General features: G+C 35.9%; 1 protein-coding gene across 2 annotated transcripts in view; it reads left to right on the top strand.

The window, feature by feature from the left end:
- Positions 1-25,753, top strand: part of CRB1 (crumbs cell polarity complex component 1) — a gene marked incomplete at both ends in the record, with an annotated part of 205,497 nt that overhangs the window by 56,265 nt on the left and 123,479 nt on the right. Inside the window, 3 exons of one of the 2 annotated variants that reach the window (XM_081299752.1) lie at positions 8,035-8,616; positions 22,397-22,592; positions 24,510-24,649. In XM_081299752.1, the coding sequence (XP_081155878.1) occupies positions 8,035-8,616; positions 22,397-22,592; positions 24,510-24,649 (918 nt within the window). The remainder of the gene's footprint in view (positions 1-8,034; positions 8,617-22,396; positions 22,593-24,509; positions 24,650-25,753) is intronic. The other variant, XM_081299753.1, reaches the window with a different exon arrangement.

Here is a 25,753-nt window from a genome sequence, read left to right as displayed (position 1 = left end):
TCCCCTTTTCTCTCTCTACCCCGTCTACTGTAAATCATTTCTTCCACTTGTATTATTCTTCTCTTACCCCTCATTTCCTCTTATATGTAATTTTGTAAAACCCTGAGGATCACCTTCCATTTCCATGCAATTTCCCTTCTCACTCCCTTTCCCTCCCACCTCTCATCCCTGTTTAATGTTAATCTTCTTCTCAAGCTCTTCGTCCCTACCCTGTCCTTGGTTACTCCCCTTATATCAAAGCAGTCATTTGGCATTTGTTTTCTAAGGATTGGCTAGCTTCACTTAGCATAATCTGCTCTAATGCCATCCATTTCCCTCCAAATTCTATGATTTTGTCATTTTTTAATGCAGAGTAATACTCCATTGTGTATAAATGCCACATTTTTTTATCCATTCGTCTATTGAAGGGCATCTAGGTTGGTTCCACAATCTTGCTATCATGAATTGTGCTGCTATGAACATCGATGTAGCAGTGTCCCTGTAGCATGCTCTTATTAGGTCTTTAGGGAATAGACCGAGAAGGGGAATAGCTGGGTCAAATGGTGGTTCCATTCCCAGCTTTCCAAGAAATCTCCATACTGCTTTCCAAATTGGCTGCACCAATTTGCAGTCCCACCAACAATGAACAAGTGTACCCTTTTCCCCGCATCCTCTCTAGCACTTGTTGTTGTTGGACTTCATAATGGCTGCCAATCTTACTGGAGTGAGATGGTATCTTAGGGTGGTTTTGATTTGCATTTCTCTGACTGCTAGCGATGGTGAGCATTTTTTCATGTACTTATTAATTGATTGTATGTCCTCCTCTGAGAAGTGTCTGTTCAGGTCCTTGGCCCATTTGTTGATTGGGTTATTTGTTATCTTATTGTCTAATTTTTTGAGTTCTTTGTATACTCTGGATATTAGGGCTCTATCTGAAGTGTGTGGAGTAAAGATTTGTTCCCAGGATGTAGGCTCCCTGTTTATCTCTCTTATTGTTTCTTTTGCTGAGAAAAAACTTTTTAGTTTGAGTAAGTCCCATTTGTTGATTCTAGTTGTTAACTCTTGTGCTATGGGTGTCCTATTGAGGAATTTGGAGCACGACCCCACAGTATGTAGATCATAGCCAACTTTTTCTTCTATCAGACGCGGTGTCTCTGATTTAATATCGAGCTCCTTGATCCATTTTGAGTTAACTTTTGTGCATGGCGAGAGAAAGGGATTCAGTTTCATTTTGATGCAAATGGATTTCCAGTTTTCCCAGCACCATTTGTTGAAGATGCTATCCTTCCTCCATTGCATGCTTTTTGCCCCTTTATCAAATATAAGATAGTTGTAGTTTTGTGGATTGGTTACTGTGTCCTCTCTTCTGTACCATTGGTCCACCCGCCTGTTTTGGTACCAGTACCATGCTGTTTTTGTTACTATTGCTCTGTAGTATAGTTTGAAGTCTGGTATCGCTATACTGCCTGATTCACACTTCCTGCTTAGCATTATTTTTGCTATTCTGGGTCTTTTATTATTCCATATGAATTTCATGATTGTTTTAAATAGAAGATAGTGAAGGCATAGATAAATTTCTTAAGTCATATGATCTGCCCAGATTGAGTCAGGAGGATATAGACAACCTAAACAGACCAATAACAATAGAGGAAATAGAAGAAACCATCAAAAGACTACCAACTAAGAAAAGCCCAGGACCAGATGGGTATATAGCAGAGTTTTACAAAACCTTTAAAGAGGAACTAACACCAATACTTTTCAAGCTATTTCAGGAAATAGAAAAAGAGGGAGAACTTCCAAATACATTCTACAAGGCCAACATCACCCTGATGCCTAAACCAGACAAAGACACTTCAAAGAAAGAAAACTACAGACCAATATCTCTAATGAACCTAGATGCAAAAACCCTCAATAAAATTCTGGCAAATCAGATTCAAAAACATATCAAAAAAATTATACACCATGATCAAGTAGGATTCATCCCTGGGATGCAAGGCTGGTTCAATATATGGAAATCAATAAATGTTATTCACCACATCAATAGACTTAAAAATAAGAACCATATGATCATCTCGATAGATGCAGAAAAAGCATTCGACAAAGTACAGCATCCCTTTATGTTCAAAACTCTAGAAAAATTAGGGATAACAGGATCAAACCTCAACATTGTAAAAGCAATCTATGATAAGCCACTGGCCATCATCATTCTTAATGGAGAAAAATTGAAGGCATTCCCTCTAAGATCTGGTACAAGACAGGGATGCCCTCTCTCACCACTTCTGTTCAACATAGTCCTCGAAACACTGGCCAGAGCAATTAGACAGACAAAAGAAATTAAAGGCATAAAAATAGGAAAAGAAGAACTTAAATTATCACTATTTGCAGATGACATGATTCTATACCTAGAAGACCCAAAAGGGTCTACAAAGAAACTGTTAGAGCTAATAAATGAATTCAGCAAAGTGGCAGGATATAAAATCAACACGCATAAATCAAAGGCATTTCTGTATATCAGCGACAAATCCTCTGAAACGGAAATGAGGACAACTACTCCATTCACAATATCCCCCCAAAAAATAAAATACTTGGGAATCAACCTAACAAAAGAGGTGAAAGACTTATACAATGAAAACTACAGAACCCTAAAGAGAGATATAGAAGAAGACCTTAGAAGATGGAAAAATATACCCTGTTCATGGATAGGCAGAACTAACATCATCAAAATGGCGATATTACCAAAAGTTCTCTATAAGTTCAATGCAATGCCAATCAAAATCTCAACAGCATTTCTTGTAGAAATAGATAAAACAATCATATTTTCAATATTTCTGTTACAATTTTAATTTCCTTCTTCTCTCTCTGATTCCTTCTTTCATAACCACCCACATTTTTAACATTCTCTTGTTTGAACTCCTTGTTCCTTATTTTTTTTCTCTGTTTGAAAATGACATGATCTTGTACATAGAAAACCCTTGAGATTCCATACACAAAAAACCAAAGCTGTTAGAACTGATAAACAAATTCGGCAAAGTTGCAAGACACAACTTCAACATGCAAAAATTAGTTGCATTTCTACACAACAACAATGGGAATCTGAATAAGAAATGAATGAAACAATATCATTTACCATTTGATTAAAAAAAAAGGTACTTAGTGTTGGGAGTCCCCCAGGCTCCAAGACAAACTTCCCCATCCCCCCAGAAGAGCCGCCCAATGGTGAGCCCTGCTGACTCACATGATCCTTACCCACCAATCAGAAAGCACCTGGTGCCAACTGTCAAACCGTTAGACCGTTAAACTGTCATAACTGTCAAACTGCCCCCGGCTCTATAAATATGCAGAGCTGGTCCTCAATAAACGGGCATTTTCTCCGACGATGAGCCTTGTTCGTTCTTTCACTTAGGATTAAACTTAACCAAGGTAGTATAAGACTTGTATGCTCATACTACAAAACAAATTAAAGAAGACAAAAATGAAGATATTTCATGGTATTATTAAAATGTCTTTGCTATTCAAAATGATTCACAGATTTTTATATCTCTATAAAAATTCCAATGACATTTTTGCTAGAAAGAGAAAATAAAATCTTAAAATTTACATGGACCTTTCCAAAGACCCCAAGTAGCCAAAACAATTTTGAAGAAAAACAGAACTGGAAACTTCATAATTTTTAATTTTAAATGATATTGAGGAAAGAACATAGCTCTCCCACAGGCAGCCAGGAGACTGGCCTTGGAGAAAGACAGGAGGGGAGGGGGCACCATGCCAACCTGAAAGGAGACACCAGGTCTGGAGACACCCTGTGACTTGCTACCCCCTGACAACTTCAACCACAGCCACTCCATCTTAGTTACAACACCTGTTTCTGTTTCTTACCTCTTTAACCACAGGAGCCCTTCTTTAATTACATTTGCCCTTATTATCTCTAGCAACAGCTAACGGAAATGCTTCCTCTCCCCTTGTGTCAAACCACAAGACTGGACCTGACCTCTTAATTATGTAAATAAGAAATTAAAATCATGAAATACTGACTGGCTTATTAAGCTTGGAGCTTGAAGAACTTGATAGGCATCCCTCACTCCACTAATCACTTGTGCTGGGTCATCAGATGTGTTTTTTTTAAATTGTTCTTCTTTATAAATACATGACAGTAGAGTGTATTTTGGCATATTATACATATATACATGGGTATAACTTATACTAATTAAGATCGTATTCTTGTGGTTGTACATGATGTGGAGTTATCCTGGTCATGGGTTCAAATACAACAATAGGAAAATTATGTATGATTAATTCTACTGCCCTTCCTATCCCCTCCCCACCCCCTTCCCTTCATTCCCCTTTGTCTAATCCAATGAACTTCTATTCTTCCTCTACCCACCCTCCCTTGTTGTGGGTTAGCATTCACATATTGGAGAAAACATTCTCTTTAGTTTTTTGAGACTGGCTTATTTTCACTCAGCTTTATATTTTCCAGTTCCATCCATTTACCAGCAAATGCCATAATTTCATTTTTCTTTATAGGTGAGTAGTATTCTATTGTGTACACATACCACATTTTCTTTATCCATTCATCTGCTAAAGGGCACCTAGGCTGGTTTCATAGCTTTTCTATTGTGAATTGAGCTGCTATAAATATTGATGTGGCTGTATCACTATAGTATGCTGATTTTAATTCCTTTGGGTATAAGCGGAGGAGTGGGATAACTGGGTCAAATGGTGGTTCTATTCCAAGTTTTCTAAGCAATCTCCACAATGCTTTCCAGAGTGGATGTACCAATTTTCAGTCCCACCAGTAATGTATAAGTGCACTTGTCTTCATGAATCTCGATTTTATTGGAGTATAGATTTTTAAAGTAGCTTCTGATATCATCTGTATTTCAGTGGTATCCTTGGTGATGTTTCCTTTGTATCATGAATTTTAGTAATTTGAGTTTTCTCTCTCTTTTTCTTCATTAGATTGGCTAAGAATCTATCAATTTTATTTATTTTTTCAAAGAACCAATGTATTTATTATTTCTTTTTGTTTCAATTTCATTAATTTCAGCTCTTATTTTAATTATTTCCTGTCTTCTATTGCTTCTAGTGTTGATTTATTCTTTTTTTCTAGAGTATTAAGATATAAAGTTAGGTTATTTATTTGGTGATTTTATATTTGTTTTATGAATGAGTTCAATGCAATGAACTTTCCTCTTAGATCTGCCTTCCTACTGTCCCAAAGATTTTGATATTGTCTTGCTATTCTCATTTACCTGTAAATATTTTTTTGTTTCATTCCTGTTTTCTTCAGCTATCCAGTGGTAATTTAATAGTGTATTATTTAGTCTCCTGATGTTAGATAACTTCTACTTTTTAAATAAAATTTTATCATTGATTTCTAATTTTATTCTATTATAATCTGAAAAAATGCAAGGTATTATTTCAGTTTTTTGTATATGCTAAGAGTTGCTTTGTAGCCTGGCATATTGGTCTATTTTAGAGAATGATCCATTGCTGCTGAGAAGAAAGTGTATTCAGTTATTTATGGATGAAATATTCCAAATATGCCTGTTAAATCTAACTTATTAATTGTATTTTTTATTTCTATCACTCCTTTATTTAGTTTTGATTTGAAAACCTATCGATTGGTGAGAGAGGTATGTTAAAGTCACCCAGTTTTATTGTGTTGTGATCTATTTGATTCTTGGGATTATGAAGGGTTTGTCTGATGTATGTAGTTGCTCCACTGTTTGAGGCATAAATATTAATATGCCCTGTTGATGTATAGTTCCCTTAAGCAGTTTGAAATGGCCTTCTTTATCCCTTCTGATTAACTTTGACTTGAAGTCCACTTTATCTGATATGGGGATAGACACCTCTGTTGTAGTTGTAAAAGATATTTCTTCTAGCCTCTTCTGGTGTGGGGGAATAGGTCTTTCTTTTTTCTTTTTTTTATTTGGACCCAGGATTGAACCCATGGGCACTTTACCACTTGGCCACATTCCAGCCCCCCACTTTTTTTTTTTTTTAGCCAGGGTATCATTAAGTTACTTAGGGCCTCACTAAATTGATAAGGCTGTCTTTGAACTTGTTTGTATTCTTCCTACCTTAGCCTCCTGAGTCACTGGGATGACAGGCATGTCCCAAAGTGTGAATAGGTCTTAATATCTGCTCTAACATTCCAGCTCAGTTGGTAGAGTGCTTGCTTTGAATGCACAAAACCCTAGGTTCAATCCCCAGCATGCATAAATAAATAAATAAATAAATAAATAAATAAATAAATAAATATCCCAAGCTCTTTAAGCTTTTGAATGTTTTCTCCTTTATTCAACTAAGTCATGTCCAAATTTTAAATTCATTTACAACCTTTTGTTTCAGTCAATAAACTTTTAAAACTCTGAGCTGTTAACATTAAAGGTAGGATCTTTGTTCAGGGAGATTTTTTATCAATAAGTTCAGACAGATCCAGCTTCATGGTCCTTCTGTAGTCACCTCAATATCTATTCCCACATGTATTTCTTGGATTTCTGTCTGTGTAAATTAGAAATTCAAATAGAATTTGTTGTTGTTGTTGTTCGTAGTGTAACTCCTTATGAAAATACCTTTCCCCCACTGGGATTTGAGTCTAATTATAGGTCTTAGAAGCAAAGAGAGGTGTTGGAGTAGTTCCTGAAAAGAATCAGCATCCATTCTTTCTATATGTATATGTTTCCAAAAAATGCTTGAATATATTATGTACACAGTCTTTCAGCTGCTTGCTTTTAATAAGTGGTTATAAGAAGTATCCAGTGTCAAACTTTGCATGTCTACATTACCAGATCACATTATGGACAATTACTGCTCTCTTTATTATTGGCAATAGAGTCATTAGTATCTTTAAACCTAGTCCATTCAGAGAACCAATCCAGAAAGAAAAGTTCTAGGGCAAATGGATAAATTCTAACCAATCACATAATATCCTCAATCTGTACCTGTAGAACTGCTTCCGGTACCAAAATCTGCTTTACTCTGAGTTCTCCATGAAACAGGACCAACAGAAAAAAAAAAAACAGAGAGAAGGAATTTTCCCAAGAAGATGGTCCATCCTTTTTAAAGGTGTATTTGTGTCTTATGATTTAAGAGAATTTATTTTCTGTTTTCTATTACAAGCTTGTACTGTTTATTATCTGCTATTACGCTTTGGGGCAAGTATTGTGAGAAAGGAATTAAAAGAACAATGTATTATCTGATTCCACACAAAAAAACTGTATTTTGTGGGCCGACACAACTGAGGTGTCAAATTATAGAACCTCTCAATATATAATATTAAGAAAATAAGAATGCCTACATGTTCAGGGAAAACATATTCACATGAGTATATGATCAATTTGGAAAGAATCAAAGAATTATTGCTTTCATGCAGGTTGTTGTTCCAAATATATTTCAAAAAACACATTCCTAAAACAGTCATGATTTTAGGAAAATGAAAGTTTGCACAAACTTTACTACATCAATATCCTTGTGATGGGACTTAATCTGTCTTAAAACTGTAAAGTTTACATAATTATTTTGTGTTGCGGTGAGAATAAGAAAGAATATATGTAAAATTTCTGGAATGTTTAGTGCATAAACAACTTCAGTAAATAACCAGAATTTTATTTTTATCATTTTTCTGTGCATTTCTCTTTAGAGCATAAGTTGGAATTGTGATAAAACAGTCAAAAACCAAATAACAGTCTTCACTTAAACATTAGTTATATCTTATTCAGAGAGAATTTTTTATTCACTTCCCAATATTCCCAAAGTCTCCCATGAGAGAATGTGATTTTCAAAATTCTAAGTATATAGGAAGGGTTAATGGTTACTTCAACTCACATTATCTTATACCTGAGAAAGGGAATAAGGAAGAGAAGAAAGAATCTCAAACCAGCCTTTTTTTATTTCATATTAGCATAAAAATTTTTGACAAGTGGGGAATTAAAACTCATCATTAGAATGCAGCCAACTATGTATTTCATTAATGAATTTGAGGTGACATAGGGTCTAAAAGAAAGATGTTCTTTAAGTTTAATCTTGATATTTTTTATTTCCTCGTAGATTCTTTTTGCAATAAAAACAACACGAGGTGCCTGTCAAATTCTTGCCAAAACAATTCTGCATGCAAAGGTTTTTCACAAGACAGCAATTGCCATTGTTCAGACATAATCAATAATTTGGACAAAGACTGTGACAACATGAGAGATCCTTGTTTCTCCAGTCCCTGTAAAGGAAGTGCCACTTGTGTGAACACCCCAGGAAAAAGGAGCTTTCAGTGCCAATGTCCTCCTGGGTATAGTGGTATCACCTGTGAAATTACCACTGGTTCCTGTGGTATGAACTCCTGCCAACATGGTGGTATTTGCCACCAAGACCCTGTCGACCCTGTCTGCATCTGCCCTGCTGGATACACTGGAAGATTCTGTGAAATAGATCACAATGATTGTGCTTCCAGCCCTTGCCACAATGGGGCTGTGTGCCAGGATGGCATCAATGGCTATTCCTGCTTTTGTGTCCCAGGATATCAAGGAAGGCACTGTGACTTGGAAGTGAATGAATGTGTTTCAGATCCCTGCAAGAATGGGGCTACGTGTCTCAATGAGATAGGAAGATACACTTGTATCTGTCCTCAATATTATTCTGGTAAGTGTGATTACATCTGCATCCCACATGATGTAATTATATTTTTCCCCTTAATTTTTTTCTGCTTAAAAATATAACAGAAGCAAATGTGACATTTTATGTCCCATCCAATTGAATAAGAAAATGGTCTAATTCTTTTTTTATTTAATTGATTTTATTTTTTAAAATATATAACAGAGGAATGCATCACAATTCTTATTACACATCTAATTCTTGACAGGAATTAATTACTAGACAGAAATCTTCCAACACCATTCAAATGTCACTAAACCCACCAAACTAAGTGTTTGTATATTGTCACTGTTACTGGTTCCAATGGAGTGTCACATTACTTAAAACTTAATTCAGCTTTTTAAAAAATACTCCATTGTGTATATAGACCACATTTTTTAAAAAAATGTACATATCTGTTGGTGGATGCTGAGTTTGTCCTCATATCTTGGTGATTGCAAATAGTGATGCAATGAATATGGGAATGCAAATGTCTCTTTGACATACTGATTTTATTTCCTTTCAATATATACTTAGTAGTGGGATCACTAGATCATATGATAATTCTATTTTTTATCTTTGGAAGAGTCTACATACTTTTTCCGAAAATGATCTCAGTAATTCACAATACCCCCATCACTGTGTTGGGTTCCCTTTTATCCACATCCTCCCAACAACTGTTATCTTGCATCTTTTTTATAATAGTGAATATAACACGTCAAAGGTGGTATCTCATTGGGGGTTTGAATTTGTATTTCTATGATGATTAGAAATGTCATACATATGTTGGTTGCTTGTGTTCTGCCATTTGCAACAACACAAGTGAATCCAGAAACATTATGTCCTGTGAAATAAGACAGACACAGAGAGACAAATATCATATAATCTCACTAATACCTGGAATTTAAAAAAATAGAACTCATTGATGTAGGGAGTAGAATAGTGTTATTAGAGGCTGGTGGTGGTGGCAGGGGATGGACAGGGAAAGAGAGATATTGATCAACTGGTATAAAGTTACAGCTGATAGGAGAAATAAGCTCTGCTATTCTGTTGCACAGTGACTATGGTCAATAACAATGCATATTTTAAATATTCTCACCACAAAGAAATGATATTTAAGTTGAGAGATGTGTCAATTAGCCTAATTTGATCATTCCACAGTGCATACACATATCAAGCCACCACACTGTACTTCATAAATATAAATAATGATTTTTATCTAAATATAAAATAAAGTTTAAAAACATAACTTGGGTTCAATCTAGAATCAGTGGGCTTCCTGGGGCCTTACTGTCCAGGTCAGGACAGTTCCGGTTTCCCCATCGGTGCATATGTCTTTCACCCCATTTCATCAATCTTCCCTGTGAGGATCAAAGTCTGACCTTGAAATCCACTTGGAAGGCAGGCTATAAGTTGGTGGGTGTCTGGTGCTAAAGTGTGATTAACAAATCCATAGTGACAACCAGCTCTTATTTAATCTATCAGGAAAAGAAAATAATACTTTATATTTATCTATTCTTTACAAAGTTTCTATTGATATGCTTTTATCTTATTAGTAGTGCAATAAGGTAGCAATTCATTACCAGGTTCATCTTGCTCATGGTCTTCACATTTAGTCTCCATCCTCTCCATCCTTCTGAATCACACAAAATTATTCACTGAGGCGAATACCTCCTGTTAACCATGTTTTTTGCTTTGTAGTATCTTTGGATTTCCCATCTATTTATAAGGGAGGTAACTTGCCCCATCTATGCCTCCTATATTTATCTGTTCCAACTTCTGCTCACCCATTTCCTCTACTACCTTGTCTCATGTCTCTGAGACATCACTCACATTTTAGTGCTGCTTCCCCCTTACTCTGGCCATTCTTGTAGCTCTCTGTGACTTTAGGCTTTCAATTTGCTGCCTTCTTTTAACTTTCATGCTTATTCTTTATTTTTCTTTTTTATAACGTATGTTTCCAAAATATTCTTCAAAATTTTCATCAGAACAACCTTCTCAACATCACTTTGCTAATCTTACATATGCTGGAAATATTTTTTTTGCAAAATAGACATATCCCTAGTATTTTTTGCCCTAACATTTGCTCATGCTTCACCTATAACAATTCTTCAAACTCTGCTGTTTTGAAATCAAAGATGTCTTCTAAATTGAGTCCATCCATTCTGTTCCCAGGGCCTCAGCACAGGTCCTCTTCATCTCTTGAGTGTAGTACTACTCTGTAGCCTACAAAATTCTCTACAACTAGCCATTATCTTCTCCAAGTTAGTTTTTAACACCATCTTGTAATAATCCTTCTAAATTGGATCTAAGCCACACTTTCTGAAGAACCATGAGAGCTCTGTACTACATAGAGAATAGTTGCAGCTTCTCATTGAAAACATTCCACAGTGTGTCCCTGACATCAGGTGAATCTCTACACACCACTCTAAAGTATTCTGTTTTCTCAATTGAATCATCTTCATTTTTTCACTGAAGTAGCTCCCTTTCTCCCTGGAACATCCTTTCCCACTTTACAACATCACTCTGAAATTCTCCTCTACTTTCGATCTTGTTCAAATATTACCCCAACTCAAGGAACATTTCTAGATTTTCTCTCAGGGGAATAGTACTTTCATACTGCTGTGGGAGTGGTAGTCATTACTTCCACACTAGTCTGCACCTCTATTAAAGAGCTTCCCACATTTCATCTTGTTTTACTGATATCTAAATGTTCTTGTCTTCTCCTACTTAACTGTTAGTTCCTAAAGGACAAAACTACTGTCATATATTTATTCTCAAGTTAATTGATTTTTTTTTAGTGTCTCATACACGTGTGCCAGTTTATTAAACATACATGAAAATCTCCTTGTTTATATATGTGCTAACATGTCCATTTTCTTTCATTAGTGGTTAGGGAATTAACTTTCAGTGTTTTAAATTTTTTGATGAAAATGAGGAATAAGTTTTTTAGTGTGTGTGGTCCTGGTTTGGTATTTATTTTGTTTCTTATGGTCCCTTTTAAAAATATATATATCACTGTAGTTCATTCAGATAGCATCTTTTATTTCCTACGGCTATTTCAATGTTGTGAATGGTAATTAAAAGGAAAATATATGAGATCAAATTAATGTTTTAGTCATTTAACTAAGGTATTCTGAAACAGTCTTATAATTGCAAAAAAACAGCTTGAAAAAATTTTAATAAATTTTAGCATTTTAATTTAATTGGATTGTAATGAATCCTTTCTGTGGTCTAGATTTAGGCATAAAGGATTTCAAGGGTGTATTCCAAATGTGACATGCAGTAAAATTCCATCAAAAGGCACTTTATCCTACAGTGAGTGCATTTATACTATGAGTTTTATCATTTTCCTGCTGGGGCTGATAACAGTCGGTGCTCTTTTCTCACTTTAACACTTGAAGTTCACAATAAGGCTGTTTCCTTGCCAAACCCTGACATAATGATGTTTCATCCTATATGACCATATTCTTCCCTTGTTTTCTAAGAGACCAAGTAAATGTTGTTATTTCAGTGTTTTCAGGTGAGATAGATAAAATTTGATTTCAAACTAGAATTTAAATGAGAAACTCATAAAGCAGTAAGAATCAGGTCTATTTTTATCTGGTTAAGTTTTTCAGGTTCAAAAATGTGATTGTAAGCTTGTTCATCAATCCCCTACACAGTAGAATAGCCTGCATTCTGGTAGCTCATCAGTGGCTCTCAGCCCTGAACACTCATTAGCAATTACCCAGGGAGATCTGAAACAGAGATGTTCAGACTCTGCCTTTGGAGAGTTAAGTTTAATTGATGATTCTCATGTACAGCTAGGGCTGGGAGACAAAAATTAAGTTCATGTGAACTTAATTTGGAAACTTTCCTTTCACTACACAATCATTTAGACACAGGAAGGTTTGTTTACTTCATCGCCATCCCATAATTACCAATATTTGTGGCAGCTCAGGCCAATTAATTGGAATCCCAGAGAAGGTCGATAGAACCAAGGGAAAGCCAAAGTTCAGAAGGAAAGAAAAAGAGCATGAGCAATCAGCATGGATGCACTTGAGTGCTCCGACTCAACGTAGACCACCCCATGAATCCTGGAAACTGTATTACAATGACCTAGCCGCTGTGAGCTCCATCCAAATTTAGAGTGATCATAAAGAACCTGGCTTACGGGAAAAAGCCTGTGTTCCTCTGAGCAGCAAAGCAAGAAAAGGTAATAAATTTTAAAAGACAGAGAGGTAGGAGGGGGGAAAAGAGCTGTAGCACATGGAGAGGGTTCACACTGTGTGAATTCTCCTCTCCGCAACCCATTGTGCTTTGTGAGCTGTGATTCATGAACTACAGAAATGGGCTCACAGAGAGCCATGGACGATGCTGGTGAGAATCTGCTGTGCCTAAGCAAAAACTCCAATTGGAGCTAAAAGTAAGCACCTGCAAACTTTCTTTAATGAAAAGAATATTAGCTCTGAGCACATGACTGCTCTTAGTTCAAATTTATGCAATGAATCATTCTGTAATGGAGGTCTTCCTCAAAGTTAACCAGATTGATTAACATGTATTTTTTCCCATTAAGATGTTTTGCAATATGAGAAAAACAGGACTGTGGAGGGCAGGAAAGGCCAATTGATTGTATGATGAAGCAACTCTGCAGGAAAATACATTTTTCCTCCATGATAAAATACATCTTTAGTATAAAAATGTACTTTTGGAAATAAGAGAAATATCACATTGCATTCACTTTTCATGCATAAGGCAGACCCATGTTGACCTTTCAAGTAAAAGATGCATCTCTATTTCAGAAACAAAAATATATGAAAACATTCTTTTTATTTTTTTAAAATCTATATTAGTACATGGAGTCTAGTTAGAAGATTATTACAATAATTCAGGTGTAAGGTATTAGGACCTGGCCTGGAACAGTGAACAGATACACGAAGGCAAAGATTGGCATAAGGGAAGGAGATTTACTTACCATTTATCAAGGCAAGAATGTTTTTAGACTCATTTTATGCTAGGAAACACTAAAGTCTCTGTTTTGGTTTAAATATGAGACATCCTCCAAAAGCTCATGTGGGATACAATGCAAGAGAGTTTGGAAACAAAAATGATTGAGTTAGGAGAGCCTTAACCTAATCAGTGCATTAATCTATTTGAATGGTTAACTGGGTGACAACTACAAGCAGGTAGTGTGTGGCTAGAGGAGGTGGATCACTGCGGGTGTGACTTTGGGGTTAATATTCTGGCCCCAGTGACCGAGAGCTTTCTCTGCTTCTTGGTGGCCATATCCTAGGCCACTTTCCTCCACCACACTCTTCCATCCTGATGTTCTGCTTCATCTCAGGCCCAGAGCAATGGAGTTGGCCATTTCTGAGACCTCTGAAACCATGAGCCCCCAATGAACTTTTCTTCCTCTAAAATTGTTTTTGTCTGGTCTTTTGGTCATAGTAATGAAAATTCTGAACCAAACATCTCTTGGAAAGAAAGGAAGGAAGGAAGGAAGGAAGGAAGGAAGGAAGGAAGGAAGGAAGGAAGGAAGGAAGGAAGACTAAACCACCATTTCCAATTTAATGAACTTAAAATGTAGATAGATGGCTCTCTAGTTTAAACTGCATGAAACATACTTGGTGAGCTTATCATTAAATACATTTTTTAAATTCAATAGATCTGACATGCCTGAGACAGGAAAAAATTAATGAAAAATAGGTTTTATGTAAAGCAGCTATTTCTAGTTCAGACATATGATAGTTTGAATAGTCCCTCCAAAGCTCATGTGTTGGAAACTTAATCACTAATGCAATAGTATTGGGATAATGTGGTGGTGGAGAGGTAATAAAGACAGAGCCATCATGAACAGATTAGTGCCACAATCAGAAGGGCTTTGGGGAGCGGGTACATATCCTCTAGTCTTCTACCATGTGAGGAAGAACAGTCCTCCGTTCTGGACAATGCATCATTCAAGGCTCCATCTTAGAATCAGAGACAAGACCCTAAGCAGACACCACACCTGCTGATGCCTAGATCTTGGACTTCTCAGCCTCCAGAGCTCTGAGAAATAAAACGTCTGTTCTTTATAAATTATCCAGTGTCAGGTATTTTATTATACTAGCAAAGATGAAGTGTGATGCATGGTGTGGATTTTAAAAGCATTTTAAAATTAAAGTCAAATTATATATATATGTGTGTGTGTGTGTGTGTGTGTGTGTGTGTGTGTGTGTGTGTTGCCTGCAATGGATCAGGCAATGTCCTATGTTCTGTAAATATAAGAGTAAATAAAAAATTTTAAAATTCCTTATATTCTAGAGAAAAGAGCTAGATGGGTACCAAATGAGTAAGTAATTGATAAAATACATAGTAGGCTGGTGTGATAACTACAGTAGAGAAAACTAAAACAAAAAAGGGGAAATAGCAATTTAACATTCGATATAATGATCAAAGACAGCTTCACTGGACAGTGACTTGTGAATGAAGTTGTAAAGACATGAGAAAGAGAACCAGGGAATTGTTTTGTGGAACAGCAAATGCCAGGGGTTAAGGTATTTGGGAATAGCAATGAAACTGGTAGGAGTAGGCAAGGAAGTTAAAAGGCCAGAGAGAGAAAGGCTCAGACTGTGTGGGGCTTTGTAAACCACTGGAAGAACTGGCTTTGACTTAAGTGAGATGAGAACTTGGGGGAGAGTTTGAGACTGGAATGATTATCTCACATTTTAACAAGATCACTCTGCTTATTACACTGAAGATTTAAAAGAGTGGTTAGGGTAGAATTACAGGGTCCAGTGGAGATAACGGCAAGCAAAGGGACTACCTTAAGGGATAGAAAAGGAAAGAGAAATATCACAGTTTAACAATAACATCCCTGCCTTAAAATTTAAGATAGAAATGAACACAGAAAGATCATGGATCATGTAAACTAAAAGCAGCATGCCTTTCCCTGCGTGCTCTTCATTACCCTCTGATGTTCACGCATAGATTATTCAGAACAGGTATGACCTTTGGAATATTTATAGCAAGAATGCAGTCTTTTGTAGTAGTTTATATCAACCATATAATTAATTAATTAACAGAGTCTTTCATATGCACAGGTGAAGCTTATGAGTAATAACTAAATTACATGATGCTTATTTGTTTAAAGTTTCCTATCAGGACCTCTTTTCATTTCAGTAATATTTCATGTTCTTCTCGAGCCTTCTCCAATAGTCCACATCCATTCTGATACATAGGTCTAAGAGGTAAAATGTAGCCAACTGATACTGACTTTATAATGGCACTTCTCAAAAGCATAATTTGAACTTCAGTCAACGTGGAGATTTGAATCTGGGCTTGAAGTTTCATCTTTTCTAAATACGTTTTGATTAATTAAATCACTTGAAGGCCTCCATGGAAAATCATCTGGATAATTTAACAATCATGAAAAACAATGTGGGAAAAATAAAACCATTATTTTGTCAAAGGAAAATGGTTGCTTTCATATATGATCTTAATTATGAAATTGATCGTTCTTGAGGTGTGGTATAAAGAAAATAAGATATTTGTTCAGAACCAGAACGTTTTGAAATAGTCTCTATGAAGAAATGAAGTTTAGGGCTTTTGAAAAATGTTTGTTGAATGAATGCACAAAATAAGAAATTTTAGTTACTCAGCAAATATTTATTTCTGCAATGCTCTGATCATTGCGCCAGACCTTGGAGACATAAAGATGACTAAGACAAAACATGTCTTGACATAGTGTTCACAGTTTATTCAGGAAGCAGGCATGTAAACAAAACTTACAGTCTGTCTCAGAGTTTAATTATATTTCTTTTTAAATTTTATTTGTGCTGAGGAAGCACAAATAAAAGAGGCAGTAACGTTGCTTGGGTTAGGAAATGCTTCATAGAGAAACTGGCCTATGACTTGAACAAAATCACTTGTGTTTTCAGGAGAGAAAACTGAAACTTTTGTCCTCTGGCTACATTAATTGTTGTTGGTATTATTACTGTTTAAATAACACGTTGGATATGAAGGGAGAAGAACTGCAGAAATGTTTTGGAAAGAGGTTGCTGTGGTCTGAATGTTTGTGTCTGCACACACAAAATTTGAATGTCAACATTCTAACTACCAGAGTGAGGTGTAAGGAGGTGCTTAGGTCATGGGGGTGGGTCCCTCAGGAATGTCATGAGTGCCTTTTTGCAAGACACCTCAGAGAAAGCCTGTGCTCCTTCCAGCTTCATCTCAAGGTGCTGTCCAGGAGCTGAACAACCAGTTTTCTTTCTGACATGCTACTGCTGTTTGTCTTAGTGCCTTTCCATCTATCTGCAGGGTATGTGTGCAGGTCTGAATGTGAAGGGGATGAGTAGAGAAATATATAGTGATTTGAAAAACAGATGCAGTGTGGAAAAGAGTGGAATTTGGAAGAAGAAAGGTATTACAGGCATTGAACATTGGCATATTCAACATAAAATGTAAATATTGTAATTTCCCACAGTCTTCCTAAGAAACTTGGAAAATTAAAAAGAAGATTTAAAGCATTCATAAAAATAGTGCTTTCTTTTTTTTCAAACAGCATCTTAGAGACTCTGAAATGGATTACTTTGAGTTCTTAAACTTGGAATATACTATATACTATATATATATATATAATTATCTTCCTAGAATTATAAAAAAGTATATACGCACATTAACACACACATGTATGTATATACACATACAAAATATAGTCAGTAGATTGGGAAAGTCATACGCATTCTCTTAGGAAAACAATAATATCAATGAAATGACATCTCAGTACCTGCTATGACATGTGTGAGGGGAGTAAAGGGGAAGAATGGCATATACATGCATTTAGAGAAACATGGTTGGAGAAGAAGACTAAAGAATGCATACAGAGGAGGGAGGGGAAACAGTTCTCCAAATAGACAGCTGAACTCCAGAAAGAACCATTAGATACAAGGAGGTCTGAGAACCCCCTCCCTATGCTCTGCCCCAGGGTTGTCAAAGGGGAGACATTCTTTCTTTTCCTTTCCAGAACTAGTTTCAGCCTCCACGAATACTTTGGAAAGATAGGTTGTAGCGGTCACGAACATCCCTCAACTTTTGGTGATAAAAGGAGCATGCAAAAAGACATGACACAGCAAAGACTAGAAGAACCACCAGAAAGTGTTTAATATTGAAACCTGAGGTTGTTCCAGTTTTGTCTCTCAGTGAAAACAAAAGTGGTAGAAACAAAAGGATCTCATTAGTTGCAATAACATACAATAAAAATAGGTAAGTAAAATAATGATGAAATAATAAAGTATTAATTGTTGTAAGTATTAATGGGATAAGCATAAAATAACAAAAGATAAGTTTTCCTTTTTAATTATAGAACTTTATTATTTATTCAGTTTGCCTAGATATGGATCATATAAAGTAACTACTATCATCTATTATTTTATTATTTTTTAATTTGTTCTTTTTAGATATACATGACAGTAGAGTATATTTTGACATGTTATACATACGTGGAGTATTACTTCTTTTAATTAGGACCCCATTCTTGTAGTCATACATGATGTGGAGTTTCACAACTATTCATATGGGAAAGAAAGTTATGTCTGATTCATTCTACTGTCTTTCCTATTCCCATCCCCCTTCTCTTCCCTTTATTCCCCTTTGTCTAATCCAATGAACTTCTATTTTCCCTCTCCTCAATTATTATGTGTCACCATCACATCCACATATTAGAGAGAATAGTCAGCCTTTAGCTTTTCAGGACTGGCTTATTTCACTTAGCATGATATTTTCCAGTTCCTTCCATTTACCAGCAAATGTCATAATTTCATTCTTCATTATGGCTGAGTAATATTCCATTGTGTATATATACCACATTTTCTTTATCCATTCATTTGTTGAAGGAAATCTAGGTTGGTTCCATAGCTTAGCTATTGTGAATTGAGCTGCTATAAACATTGATGTGGCTGCATCCCTGTAATATGCTGTTTTTAAGTCCTTCCGGTGGATATGTACTGAGGAATGGGGTAACTGAATAAAGTGGTGGTTCCATTCAAGTTTCTTGAAGAATCCCCATAATGCTTTCCATAGTGGTTGCACCAAATTGCATTCCAACCAACAATGTATGAGTGAACTTTTCCCTCACATCCATGCCAACATTTATTGTTACTTGTATTCTTTTTTTTTTTTTTAAAGAGAGAGTGAGAGAGGGGAGAGAGAGAGAGAGAGAGAGAGAGAGAATTTTTAATATTTATTTATTTTTTAGTTCTCGGCGGACACAACATCTTTGTTGGTATGTGGTGCTGAGGATCGAACCCGGGCCGCACGCACGCCAGGCGAGCGCGCTACCACTTGAGCCACATCCCCAGCCCACTTGTATTCTTGATAATTGCCATTCTGATTGGAGTGAGATGGAATCTCAGTGTGGTTTTAATTTGCATTTCTCTAATTGCTAGAGATGTTGAACATTTTTTCATGTATTTATTGACTGATTGTATTTCTTCTTCTATGAAGTGCCTATTCAGTTCCTTTTCCCCTTTATTGATTGGGTCTTTTTGGGGTGGCAAAGATTTTTCACCCATTCTATAGGCTCTCTTACACTCTACAGGCTTTATCTTCATGTTCTTGATTGTCTTCTTTGCTATCAAGAGGCTTTTTAGTCTGGTACCATCCCATTTACTGATTCTTGATTTTACTTCTTGTGCTTCAAGAGCCTTATTGAGGAAATTGGTTCCCGAGATGACATGATAAAGAATTGGGCCTACATTTTCTTCTAGTAGATGCAGGGTCTCTGGTCTAATATCTAGGTCCTTGATCCACTTTGATTTGAAATAAATCGATTTTATTACTTCATCAGATTTAATACATTTGAGATGTCACCTAGGTTTCATATATCCCTAAGAAAGAAAAATGATGCAACTAAAATATAATAAGATTAAGACATTGTTGACTATAAAGTGCATTCTGGTTTTAGAGATGTTAAAAGTGAGGAATATTAGAAGTGACAAAATTCAGCACCAAGATAATTCTGAGCTTATAAAGTCAGCTTTTAAATTGATTATTTTTAAGACAGCATTTTGTTTATTTTTGGTATCTGTAAGAAATCTTATTGGCTAAAATCCCAAAGGTGTTACTAATGGAAATAAATTGCCTTAATTTCCCATAACATCTTGGTAAAGGTTACTATGATTATCTTACCTTATGAATGACAGCATGAAGTCACCCAGCCTCTCCTTGTATTCTAGGATATTAAAAAGACTGTAACTATGGTATGTAGGAGGAGAATCTACTGCATAAGTATGACTGCAATGGAAACTGAATGCTGCATTTCCTCTTTGGCCTGATATTTGTGTCACAGAATTGCACTGTTATAATTGATATATGTAAAGAACCCAGAAACAGTGAGCATAATTCTTATTCAAAAGAAAAATAATATTCATAGAGGCCTCTTAGAGTAGTAACTATATTAGGTGGAATTTGAAATTTAAGAAGATAACTCAAAGGCAGAGTTCAATTATTCCCAAAGCATGGGTTTTGCAGATAATAGAAAGGTATACAGTGGTTTATCAATGCCGTGCTGCTGTGCTACGCACTCCGCCACTGTAATGAGTGATGAGGACAGCACCAGGGACAAGACCTGCTCCAGACTGATAGCATATAACACACACTATCTTGTGGCACAGAGTGTTAACATCGATCTCTAATTGCCAAAAGGTACATATTGAAGGACAAAAATGTCTAAATGCTTATCAGAAGTTTAGGACACAATCATTCAGAAACAATGATTTGTTTTAAATGTTTGACAAAGCAATCAATTTGATTTCAAGTCTTTTGATTTAGAGGGGGCCCAGGCTTGCAGAGGCATTGAGAAGCTCTGTCCTGGTATATCAGCTTGTCTTCCAGGAAAAATGGTAGATTATTCCCTTGCTGTGATAATCCTATTTTTCATTCAAATTCAGTAAGCATCTTCCGTGTTCAAGAATATGTGCTAAATGCTACAGATATGAGTGTTAAAGAATAAAGATCGACTTCAAAGTGCTTAGCATTTATAGATAAAATGGACAAAAAAGCAACTGTAGTACAATAATATAGACGTTTCTATCATAGGGAATTTTGAGAGTACAGTGGAGGAATATCAGTGCCAGATATAAGCCATTAAGTACTCATGTCATACTCAAACTCAATCTCTGGAAACTAATTGGACTGGTTTGGAGAAGTAGGGAACAAGGAGTGGGCATCACAAGTCAGGGGGCCTCTGTAATAGGCGAGAGGCGCAAGAGACAGGGGAGATGCAAGCACATGGTGTAGATGACACTGGCTAGTTCTCATCTTTGAGAAGTTCCTACTACATTACAAGGCAATTGTGCCTTATTCTGGAGATGCTGGAAGGGGAGCTATATAAAAAGTTTAAGCAGACATTGGTATCCTCAGATTTGTCTTTCTATAGAAGTGTACTATATAGAAGTACCGAGAGTGATTTCAAAGAGGGAAGCCAGTAGTAGTGAGACCAGTGAGAGATGCTGAGGGTCAGTAAGGTCTCGGCAAATGATCACGACCCCAAGTGCTATGGCACAAGTTTCAATTTTTACTGAAATAAATTTAATTTTTAAGCTCTCTTTATTCTAAAAAACAATCAAATTTAATGTGCTGGCATCCTTTTCATCTTGGCTGGTGGTAGACTCTGTAAATGGTAGATGGTGACAGAACAGCCTACTGCCGTTTCTTTTAAGAAAAAAGGGCAAAACCTATCAAACTACTTCTGAGCTATTTGAAAATCCCTCAGTAACATTTCAATACATAATTTATTATCCTGGATTATAGGCATGGAAATAAAAATGAGAAATATGGATATACCTCGTTTGGTGTCTTTTAAAGCCTGTGAATTTGATTATTGTGTATATCAAATACCAGTTGAAAGATTTAGTAAGACAGGTTTTATCTTAATATCACTTCTACTTTTGTAAATCTTAAACTATTTAGCAAGTAATCACCTACAATTTGGGAGAAGGGATAAATACTGATTTCTTTTCTTGTAACAGTGCTATGTTGAAATGAGTGGGTTCTCATGATGCCGCTAATTATATTAAATCACAATTTAATTTTATATTTAAAAGTTGTATTTTACAACAGTAACGTAATAGGAAAATATTTAAAATGTCTATGAAAAAGGAGCACTTAAGCAAATAATTGTACAACATATTTGTAGGATAGATTTCTGTGGACAGACAAGTCTTTTTTTCTTTTTCTCTAGCAAATACTTAGTATGCAACAGTTATTGTTATAAACACTTCAGAATACATTTAATTACAATAATAATCCTATGGTTTGGTTACAAAGATTTTTCCCATTTTTCAAAGGAGGAAACTGAAATATAGAAAGGCTAAGAAACTTACCCAATGTTCCATAGATAATAATTGGCTGTGCTGATTTCAACCAAAGCTATCTGGTTTGAAGTCCCAGCTTTCATCCACTATTCTAGATGAGACCTAACTAAACTTTTTGAAAATAATGAAAAAAAAAAAAAACATTGACCAGTCCAATTTAGGCTTCCAATAAAAGTGTCATTTATAATAACTTTGTTCTAAAAATGACTTATTTGTTTCCACAGACTAAAAACCCACAAGATGTTGTATGCAGTAATTTGTAAGTAACAGCTGCTCTGCTGTGTGCAACTTCCCACAAGCACACCAAAGTTAATATCAATTAGGATTAAGGAAGAAAATTATTTTGGGTAACATAACATTTGACAAGTGCTTTAGTAAATAAAGCATCGTTAAATAGCTAAAATATTTTCACTTTGCTAAAACTTTTCTGTTTTTCTGTGCTAATTTTTTCAAAGGTGTAAACTGTGAATTGGAAATTGATGAATGTTGGTCCCAGCCCTGTCTAAATGGTGCAACTTGTCAGGATGCTCTGGGAGCGTATTTCTGTGACTGTGCCCCGGGGTTTCAAGGGGATCACTGTGAGCTCAACTTTGATGAGTGTGCGAGTCAGCCGTGTCTCCATGGAGGGCTGTGCGTGGATGGAGAAAACAGGTATGTCTGCTGCTGTAGCTGGGCGAATGGCTTAGAGAGTCGGAGAACTATTGTACCACTCTGGTCAATTTGAAGATCTCATGCCCTCAGCTTAAAGATTTTACATTGCATTATACTTTCTATGATAAAAACTGTAGTATTCAGGGCTGGGGATGTGGCTCAAGCAGTAGCGCGCTCGCCTGGCATGCGTGCGGCCCGGGTTCGATCCTCAGCACCACATACAAAGATGTTGTGTCCGCCGAAAACTAAAAAATAAATAAATATTAAAAATTCTCTCTCTCCTCTCTCACTCTCTCTTTAAAAAAAAAAAAAACTGTAGTATTCAGATTTTACGAAAACATGCTTTTGTTGGAGGTCATTTTGTTCCTGAGCGAGGCGCTTTCAAATTCACTCTTGTTATAGTTTGAAATTGCTTATGCTAAGGAAAAGGAACAAATTTTCAATTCCTGGAAGTAGACCTGTCATAAATAGGGAAGATATAAAAACTAAGCTAGGAATTATTAAAAATGTAAATGTGAGATTTTATGTATATGACACAATAACTTTTAATAGCATTGCACTTAAAATCATCTTGTTTGATTTTTCAACAGAACAAGATGAACATTTATGTTCTCATATTACACAAAGAAATCTAAAGTGAATGAAAGTTAGAAGATTCACACAGAATCCAGTTTCCCTTTAGTTAGTAATAAGACATAATTTATTCCAAATCTAATTTCAAAGTAAATGACACTCGAAGGGAGAATGATATAAGACACAGGTGTTTCAAATATATTTATCAAAATAATAGGATTTCAAAAACAGTGTTGCGTTCTCATAGCTATTCCTTCCTCAATCCTCCACTTATCTAGGTGTAAAAAACTCAGTTTATATAGTACTAAATTATATATATATATATATATATATATATACACACACACACACACACACACACACACACACACACATTGCTAATGGCAATTGAATACAAGGGGCTCTTAACCACAAAACCAAATCTCTAGCTTTTTTTTTTTTTTTAATTTTGACACAGGGTTTCACTAAGTTGCTTAGGTCCTCACTAAGTTGCTGAGGATGCTTGAATTTGCTATCCTCCTACCTCAGCTTCTCAAGTTCCCAGGATTATAGATAGGCATCACCATGCCCAGCTTATAATACTAAATTTTTAAATGATCTTGCCTAAATTAAAATAATAATCTTAATAAAGTTAGTAACCTTCCCCACTAGATTTGTTTTTTTTTTTAATATTTATTTTTTAGTTCTCGGCGGACACAACATCTTTGTTTGTACGTGGTGCTGAGGATCGAACCCGGGCCGCACGCATGCCAGGCGAGCGCCCTACCTCTTGAGCCACATCCCCAGCCCCCCACTAGATTTGTATTTGTGTATTAGATATTCTCACTCAATCAATCAATGAAATAGCAAGATTAAAATATTCTTGCACCCAAAAGAGAGAGAGAGAGAAAGAGAGAATATTACAAGTCACAATGTATTTAATGTGGACTTTTTCCTGAGTTTTTCATTATTTATTGTTTTATTTTTTATAAGGGAAAAATCATTCTCGATTGCCTTCAAAAATATTAACAATTTTTCTTAATACTATTTAATAGTAATTTACTCAGTACCTCTTTATGTGTACACTTAGTTATCACAATAACCCTGTGGCATAAGTATCTTCAACTTATGGATGACACTTAAGTAAATATTCATAGTTTCCAAATAACTTTGCATGAATAATTTTTAAAAAGATAACAATAAGACATCACTCAGGTCTAGAGAGATAATTCCCCCAGAGTTTTTGAGATAAGTATTAAGACTCTGTCATGGGTCTCAGGTTGATGAAAAAATGAAAAGACAGAATAAAGATATTTGATTTCAGTATGACTAAGAAATGACATGAAAATTTCATTTACTCTCCAGATATAGCTGTAACTGCACAGGTAGTGGATTCACAGGGACACACTGTGAGACCTTGATGCCTCTTTGTTGGTCAAAACCTTGTCACCATAATGCTACCTGTGAGGACAGTGTTGACAATTACATTTGTCACTGCTGGCCTGGTAAGTGACAAAATACCTTCACCAGTTTTTTTTTTCTCTTAGCATAGAAAAAAATGCCTATGAAATGAAACTAAAAATTGTTGTTGTTAAATGTTGTAAGTGAAATTTTTCTTCTAGTTGTATTCTTCAGGGCTCATACATATTTACTGCTATACTACACATTATCCAAAGTGGGTGACTAAGTTGTCCGAAGATTAGAACTCTCTAGAGGAAGCAGAGGGGGAAAATCAATGGAAAGATTCAATTCAGCATGGTTTTCATGGAGAAAGTTTCACTAGAAGATGATTTATTTTCTTTTAGGACTTTCTTTTAGGCATCAGGAATATATAGGAACCTGTCAAACAATGTTAAAACACTAGAAGCTTGTTTTATACTGAATTGAATTAGTCAACCTCATAATGAACATGTGTCAGAAATTTCCTCAATCGCCATGTGACTTTGGACAAATTACTTAACTGATCTGAGCCTCAGTTTCCTCATTTTATAAAAATGGAGGTATCCACTTCATAGAGTTGTTTTGGAGAGAAATGCAGTAATGTATACAAAGCTCCTGTCTGAGCCTCTACCATAGAAGACACACAATAAATGTTAGCTAGATAACAAAATTAGGTTGACCATTCTAGGTCCTATGACTAGCACCTAGTGGCCCATTGCCTACTTAAGGAAAGAACAAAGAATGGAAGAAGGAAAGAAATATGAAAGAGTGTCACACACAGAAAAGAACATATTCAATTGTGGACTTTGAGTAATTGCTCACAATGTTGGATTAGGGAGGGCTGGTGGTACAGAGAAGCTGGGAATAAGGTTGAAGCCAGATGACAAAGCCACTTGCAAATCATGGGGCAGGGAAATTACGTAATCTGTGAATTTAAAAAGAGCCCTCTGGCAGCTTAGTGAAGTTGGTTGAAGGAAGTACAGCTACAGGCTGGGAATTAGTGAGAGGACTGGGCAGGAGTTTAAACAGAGCTGAGTCTGTTTGCTAGAACAGAGAGCAGTGGTGAGGTGAAGATGAGGGACTGGGGTGGGCAGGGAAGTCATGCAGGAGGTCAAATGATGGACAGATTTAGGACAGTTCTGCCTTTTGAGTTTCTCTTAGGTCACTTG

Source organism: Spermophilus citellus (assembly GCF_964194105.1).
Source record: "Spermophilus citellus genome assembly, chromosome: 6".
NCBI lineage: Eukaryota > Metazoa > Chordata > Mammalia > Rodentia > Sciuridae > Spermophilus > Spermophilus citellus.
The sequence above is the reverse complement of the archived record's forward strand: the minus strand, read 5'-3'. Positions and strand labels throughout refer to the sequence as shown.